Below are 7,771 nucleotides of genomic sequence, written 5' to 3'. Positions count from 1 at the left end.
TATAGCAGAGGCATTCTTTAATCCAAAAAGCATTACTGTACAATGATATGAGCCCCATTCTATAGCAAATGTGGTCTTATGCTGATCTTCAAGTGCAACCCTAATATGATGATAACTTGAAAATCCATATATAAATGAATAAGCTTCTTGACCTCCTACATTGTCTAGCACTTCATCTGTGAAAGGGGTAGGGAAAGGATCAGGTAAACATGCATCGTTTAACTTTCTCAAATCAACACAAATCCTAATTACTCCCTGAGTCTTCTTTTCTTGCACCACCATAAGACTCACCCATTTTGATTCTTCTACTGATTCAATAATTCCTGTTGCTATCATCTTATCGAGCTATATTTACTTTCTCCTTATACTTTGGGTTAAATCTGTAAGGTCTTTGATTGACTGGCTTCACATCAGGCTTAAGGGGAATCTTCATAACTTCTAGATCTCCTACTATACCCTTCATTTCTGAAAATTTTGTCGGAAAAAATTCTTGATATTTTTTTCCTCGAGGAAAAATCGTAACTTTTCATTAATTTAAAAAAATTACATGTAGTAGATGCCTATGGCATATGCAGTTTGCTGGTCGTAGCCTTCAAGTAAATATTAAAAAATTGATGGTCATAGCCATGCAAAATGTATAGTTTTGTACATAATTTACCACACAGGGTATACTAATAAGTCCAAAAGCAAGAAAAATATATACAATACATCAACAAGTAGCTGTTATAAACACTGCTGAAAATTGCAAGATAATTTAGGGCCTGACTGCCCTCAGATATGCCCTATCAATATAGGGCTGATGATAGTACTGGTAGTGATCATCTCCAAGCTTCTCTTGTATTAACCATAGGCCTTTGGGATGTGTCGTGGCCTCCTTGGAAAGTTGGTCAGCAGCCGAGTTACGTTCCCTGTAAATATGATGACATGAAACATAATTAAATTGTGCTTTTAAGATCATGATTTCATCCAGTATGTTCCTGAGAGAGTGCACATGACATGTAGAAATGTTATTGAACCAATTGATGATGATTTTTGAGTCACCGAAAATCTGAATATGATTGCATGCATGTGCCAATGCAAAGTGTAGAAGATGTCTGAGGGAGATCAGTTCTGCAAAATTGTTTGTTCCCAATCCTAACCCCATTTGTATTTTGAAATGGTGGTTTTCAGTTATATGAAGTAAGATTCCCCCACCACATCCCTGTGCTTGTGCTGCGCCATCAAAAAAGGCCCAGGGAATAGAACGATCAATGGTTTCAGGTAAGACAACACGACCCACAGGTGTATGATCATCTTCAGGTATTTCATGATATGCAACAATGATTTTTGCAATGGTGGATGGCCATCGAGCCATTTTGTCTCTAAAAATGATCCCATTCCTTGTCAACCAAATAGACCAGCAAATAAGTAGGGGTAGACAATGTACTTTTGTATTCCGGTTTGCAGCTCACCAAAGATCCCAAGAAACTGTTACATTTTGTCCATGCCATATGATAGTTAGAGATAGAGCAGCAAGGACTTGATTCCAAATATGATTTACCATCAGGCAAGATAGGAATAGGTGGTCATTTGTTTCCTCTACCTGCTGACAGAGCATGCACCAGGTAGGGCCGAAGAATGATCGATGCATTAAGTTGTTTCCAGTAGGTGTCTTGTTTCGAATAACATTCCACATGAAGAGCTTTGTTCTCGGAGGCGCTTTGAGCTTCCATATCTTTCCCGACTAGTCCAAGAGGACAAGCCATCTATGCGTAATGTGAATAATGGGGTCTCCCGCCTTCAGGAGTATGTGCCATGTTATGCAAGGGTCCAAATGATTTCATCAGCCCCCTCTTTGATATAAATATGAGATTCAGTTAGGGAAGCAATATAACCTTCCCAGTCATGCTGCCAATGTGTGGGGATGCCTAATTGCTCCACTGATAACCATGCTTGAGTAAAGATAGAGCTATTCTCCAGATCAGCATGAGAAATTACATTAATGTTCCTGTAATTGAGAAAATGAATAAGGTCCGGAGGTAATCGAAACATATTCCCATAGCCCGACTAGGGGTCTAAGCCAATGCAAATAGATGAGCCTTCGTTGATTCTCCATGCTAGTCCATTTCTGATAGTAGGCATAGTGTGTAGGATCGCTCACCAGACCATGGATATCCCAGATCGTTGCCAAGTGGGCAAACGTATCCAATCCATAAGCTGATGGGGCCAGATATATTTATAATAGATAACATATGTCCAGAGGCTATGAGAGGTGAGGATAATCCAGCCCATCTTAGCAGCAAGTGCTTGTGCGAAGGAGGATAAGTCCTTCAGACCCCAACCACCCCATTTCTTTGGTATAGCAATATGATTCCATCCCACCCAGGCAAAAGGTTTACCCTCCTTATAGCCATTCCAAAGGAATCTGCAGCATATCCTTTGTATCTGAGATAGGATTCCTTTAGGAATCCAAGCCAAAGACATCCAGTAAACAGGTGTAGCCTCCAAGACCGATTTAATAAGCACTAATTGACCCGCCCTGGAGAGGAATCTATGGTTCCAATTGAGTAAGCGTTTTTTGATCTTGACCACAAGCCAAATCTAGTCAACAATCTTGTAGCAATGTGGCTTGATCCAGAAGCCCAGATATTTGAGCCCATCCTCCAGGTGATGGCTCTAAAAAGGAATTTTTTGCAGTGCAACCCGTGCCTCATGTGGAGTACATTCTGAGAGAGTAATAGTGGATTTCAAATGGTTTTCTTCCATACCTATGGCCTTAGCGAAGAGTAGAAGTATATCAAAAAAGGTGGAAGTATCTCATATACCTCCATTAAGGAAGATGAGCACATCATCTACGAAGAGTAGATGAGTGAGTATACACTGATCAGATATTTTGAGTCCCTGTAATCGCCCATATTTCTTGGTAGAAGCAATGAGCCTACTGAGGCCTTCCATAACAATCAGAAAGAGGAGAGGGGAGAGTGGACAACCTTGTCTAAGTCCACGTTCAGCATGAAAAAAGTATGATGCAGAGCCATTTATCAGGACACTGAAGGAGGCCGAGGTGATGCAGCACATAACCCAATCAATGAAGGGAGGAGGAAACCCAGGTGGGTGAGGATCATTTTAATATAGAGCCAGCTGACCCGGTCAAAAGCTTTAGTGAGATCAATTTTGAGAATGGCACCCTTGAGTTTTTTAGATTTCATGGAATGTAGGGCTTCCTGCGTAGAGCCAATAGCCTCATGGATTTGTCTATTATGTAGGAAAGAAAATTGTTTAGGGGAGATGTGACTGGAGAGGATAGGTTTGAGGTGGTTGGATATGATCTTATAATACAGTTACAAAGAGATATGGGTCTGAAGTCATTGAACGATGAAGGGGAGTCAGATTTGGGGATAAGGGCAATGAAAGTGGAATTTATAGCCTCATACAAACACCCAGATGTCTTGCATTCCTCCACCACCTTTAGAAGATCCTGACCAATAGTTTCATGAAAGGCAAGATAAAACTCAATAGTCCATCCATCAAGCCCTAGACTCTTGTCTTTTTTGAACCATTTTAAAGTACTTTCCAATTCACCCATTGTAATAGGGGAGGTGAGCTCCTCAGCCTCATTTGGGTCGACAAACTGAGGGAAATGTCCCACTATCCGAACAATATCAGCAAGAGTGGCACCAGGGGGAGCCTTAAAAAGTTTTTGGAAGTGTGAGTTTCCTAGATGAGCCAGCTAATTAAATGAAGTTGCAAGACTACTGTCCTCCTTAGGCATGTGCCAGATAGTGTTTCATACTTTCCTTCCCTTTGCATATTTGTGGAACAACTTTTTATTCTCATCATTAGCTTGTAACCAAATAGCCTAACTCCAGAGGTGCCAGGTTTCTTCCCTCTCTTTTAGAATCTTGGATCATTGTGCCTCCAAGTCAATAAGGTGGGACTTTGCCTCCACAGATGTGAATCCCCGTCCCTGTTCATCCAAAAGATTGGCCAGAGTATGCTCAATAGTCCTGAGGGTCAATTCATCCTAGTCTCTTTTGTCCTTGGCCCAATTAATAGATAATCACTTGATTTCAAGTAGGTTGTCACAGAAACCCTCCGCAATGGTTCTCCCCGAGGATGGTGGATGAGAAAGCCAGTAATTGTTAACTAGGTGAATATATGAGGGATCCTTTAGCCAGGTGGAGTTGAATTTGAAGGGTTCCCTTGGCTTTTGGAAGGGGTTGAAAAGCTCCATGTAGATGGGGGAATGGTCTGATATACCTCCAGAACCAACCCATTGTCTGTAAAGAGATAGTCCTCTCACCAGTGGATCCTTAATGAGGAAATGATCCAAGCGCCTGGCCAGAGCAGCCTCCCCAATTCTTCGATTGCGCCAAGTGGGTTGAGGTTTTACCATAGGGATATCTATCAAGTGATGTTGTTCAAGGAGCTGCTCCATAATGTCAGATAAGGGATCCACCTGTGCATTACTTCCCCATGATTCCCCATAGCCAATGGAGAAGTTCAAGTCTCCTCCCAAAATGGTATTATCAGAGTTGATAATGGAAAGATTTAGGAGATGATTCCAAAAAGCCTCTCTATTATGACAAGGGCCATATATATTGACAATCTTGAGATCCATGCCCAGATCTGAGGAAAAAATGTCCATACCAATAAATCTAGCCCCACCCCAGGAGGCCTTGAGGTGTATAGTGCGAGGATTAATACCCAGGGCCAGCCCACCTGAACGCCCCATGACATCAAGGGACTGGAAAATCCAGCCCGGTTTCAACGATTGAAGCACAGGAATAATTTGATCAGCCAACCCAAGTGTTTCTTGCAGAAATATAATATCAATCGACTTAGATTCAAATAAGTGTTTGAGGGCTAGTTTTTTGGGAGGGCTAGCCAGACCTCTGCAGTTAAAGGAGATCCACTTCATGGGGGAGACTATGGGAGGGTAGACTGTGCTCTAAGTACCCAATCGAGAGTAGATTGTCTGCCAAATGCCACTTCCACCCCAGCTTGTTGTATGGCCCTAGACATATGAGATTTTCCCCCCCTTGGAGGATTTGGAAGAGCAAGGAGGGGAGATCAGGCCCAGCCTGGAGTTCACAAAGGTCTCAGGTGGATGAGAAGAGTGAGGACGGAGGTTATAAGGGTGAGAGTGTCTGGAGATGTTTGAAGGATCAGAATGAGGGGGAGAGCGATCCAGATCTGGGATAGTAGGTGGAGTTGTTGAGTTAACCGGAAGATGAGAGTCCAGGGAACAAGGGATGGCGGTAGGGATATAATCCGGTATAGATGCAGATGCAGAATGCAAATGTTGTGCAAAGCATAAATAAGAAGAAACAATAACAAATTTTAAGAGAGGAGGAATACCCGATGATCTAGTAGCCGCAACTACAACCCTTGATCTTGTTATTTGTGGGAAGGAGGATGGGGAGTACTCGAGGATGGCACCTGAGTCGATACGCCCATCTTTGACTGAGGAGAATTTGCCTGTGGAGTCTGGTCAGGAGCAGATGTGGGTGCCCTTGCCGCTACTTCCTCTGCTTCTTTGGTTGGAGAGGCAGTCTTACAAACCAATGGACATTCCTTGTAGAGGTGCCCAACCTTATGGCACCTATGGCATCTGAATGGCACTCCTTCATAGTCCAAGATTTGAATCCTGGTGAAATTCTTCCACTGTAGTGTGATTTTTTCCTCCAACCCTTCTCTAGTATCCAAGTAAACCAGTATACGGGCCAATGACCGGTTTCCAGAGCTGATGTATGATTTTTCATAGTCCAGATAGGTGCCAAGTGCATTGCCTATGCGAATGAATATATCTTCAGACCAAAAGTGCAGGGGAAGACCAGGCAGCTTGACCCAAAGTGGTTTGGCTCCAATTTGTTCCCGCTCTGGATCAAAAAGAGGACTCCAATGCTTTAGCATGACTGGAGCCATCTCTATATGCCAATATCTGGTAAGTGCCCAATTTGTGTATTCCTCCTGCTGAAAATAGAGCGTGAACCATCCTCGAGCCAGCGTTTGCACCTTTGGGAGTTCCTTGAAGATGTTCCCCCAAATCTCTTTGACCCAGAGTCTGAGTCTCTTAGCAGAATAGGCGCGGCCATGAACTCTTCCAACAAGAACCCTACCTGCCATGTCTACCACTTCCCCCATGTTTACCCCTTCCCTAAATTTTAGGGTCAGATCCTTGCTCGTGGCCTTCACACACTTGAGCTTTCGTTTCCCGGTGCGCATCGCAATCGGATGATCCTACAAGGGATCTTGAGAGCCTTGGTGCTCTTGTTGAGACTGCTGAGAGGAGTGTCGAACTTTGATGACCAGGGTTTCAAAATAGCTGGAGGGGGAGGATGAGGAGCCTAGTGCCACAACAGGAGGGGTAAGAGGAGTGGACAAAGGCGAGGCATGCCTGGTCACCAAATCAAATCCTGCAGAGGAGGGGAGCTCATAAGATGTCGGGTGGACCAAATTCTCAGATGGCGATGGATCAAAAGGGGGTGATGGCGATGTGTAGGAGGTAAGTAGGTGGAGGGTTTCCAGCGAGAGGGGAGGGCAGTCAAGATCTGGGGAGTCAATGGAGAGAGCAGCGAAAGGGAGGCCAGATGTGGATGGATTGGGGAAAGAAACAGAGGGGGGAGTAATGGAGATGTGCGAACAAGACAGACCCTGTAACCCAGTGGGTGTAGAATCCGATGAAGGGTTAGGGCTTCGCTAGATAGTAGCATAGGGGTTAGGGTTGGCAGAGTAGTCCACCTCCTCAAGCTCCATATTCGACATCCTGTAGCAAACCTGGTGACAACAAAGGGCAACAGGTGACAGTGAAACCAAAATTCAACCAACCGTAACGGTGAGGACAACAACACAAAATTAGCAGGTGATCAAGCATATTCAACTGCAGACAGAGAAACCCTAACCGTGCTCCTTGTTCAGTGAAGTCACAAACACCTGGTTACCCATCCTCCTTCAATTGGGTTTATTCCTTATCGAAAAAAATTCTTGATATTCATGAAGTAACTATGTAACTTTACTGATTGTCTCTTCATCCCAATAATCTCCTATTGTTGCAAACTTTGGTTCCTTCTCTAATCCTATGTTCACCTTCTTGGTCTTCAGTGGCTTCGATGTATCTAGTATCTCTAACTTAGGCCCATTTACTTCATGGTATCCTTCTGATTCTACTATGTCGATTTTGCGAGGCTATTCTTCTTCTTCGGTAGTAAGGTTCTAGCATTCTAGTGCATTTTCTATTTCTGCAACCCAATCGAGTTGCTTCCATGTCAATGGAGTTACATTCTCAAAGATTTTCTTCTTAACTGTCTGAAGGGCCAAATCTATGTATGGAAAATCATCTTCAAAGTTGAATGTTAAGATGAAACCATCAACCATGTCTTTCTAGTTTACTGTACCATGTCGAAGCTTTGTTTCTAAGTACCAGTTCTTAGGGATTGTCTCTAATGTATGAATGAATCCATGTACCCATTCTTGTTGTGGAATCTCCTTCCATGTTGTAGTGCATAGCTGGATATGCTTCCTAGGGTTAGTTTCACCATCATATTTTATCTCTATTTTTGTATCTATCTGTCCAAACCTTATCCACATCAATCTTCGACATTCTTGCCAGCCTTCTATATTCTTCTTGTGTGCACCCCACCATCTAGCAGGAGTAGCTTTCAGGGCTATATCCAAGGCTAACAATCTTTGAATTTCTGGAACTTGTTCCTCATATTCATCAAGAAAAATATTCACATCACCTAAGCCATCATAAGAAGGTAGATTACATACCTCAGATGTCATGCAGCGA

General features: G+C 43.2%; 1 protein-coding gene across 1 annotated transcript; it reads right to left on the bottom strand.

The window, feature by feature from the left end:
• Positions 1 to 5,379: 5,379 nt before the first annotated feature.
• LOC149250544 (uncharacterized) lies at positions 5,380 to 6,126 on the bottom strand. Its single transcript, XM_089453689.1, has one exon. It carries the CDS (start codon positions 6,124 to 6,126, stop codon positions 5,380 to 5,382), a length of 747 nt encoding a protein of 248 aa, XP_089309815.1.
• Between the last annotated feature and the right edge of the window lie 1,645 nt (positions 6,127 to 7,771).

This window comes from Pinus tabuliformis, chromosome 7 (assembly GCF_031772625.1).
Source record: "Pinus tabuliformis cultivar Carrire ecotype Pingquan chromosome 7, CPIR1, whole genome shotgun sequence".
NCBI lineage: Eukaryota > Viridiplantae > Streptophyta > Pinopsida > Pinales > Pinaceae > Pinus > Pinus tabuliformis.
Note: the sequence above shows the minus strand (reverse complement) of the source record. Positions and strands in the feature narration are given on the sequence as shown.

Coding starts and splice junctions, on each gene's coding strand:
- LOC149250544 (XM_089453689.1), bottom strand. CDS start 6,126: ATGGGGGAAGTGGTAGACATGGCAGGTAGGGTTCTTGTTGGAAGAGTT.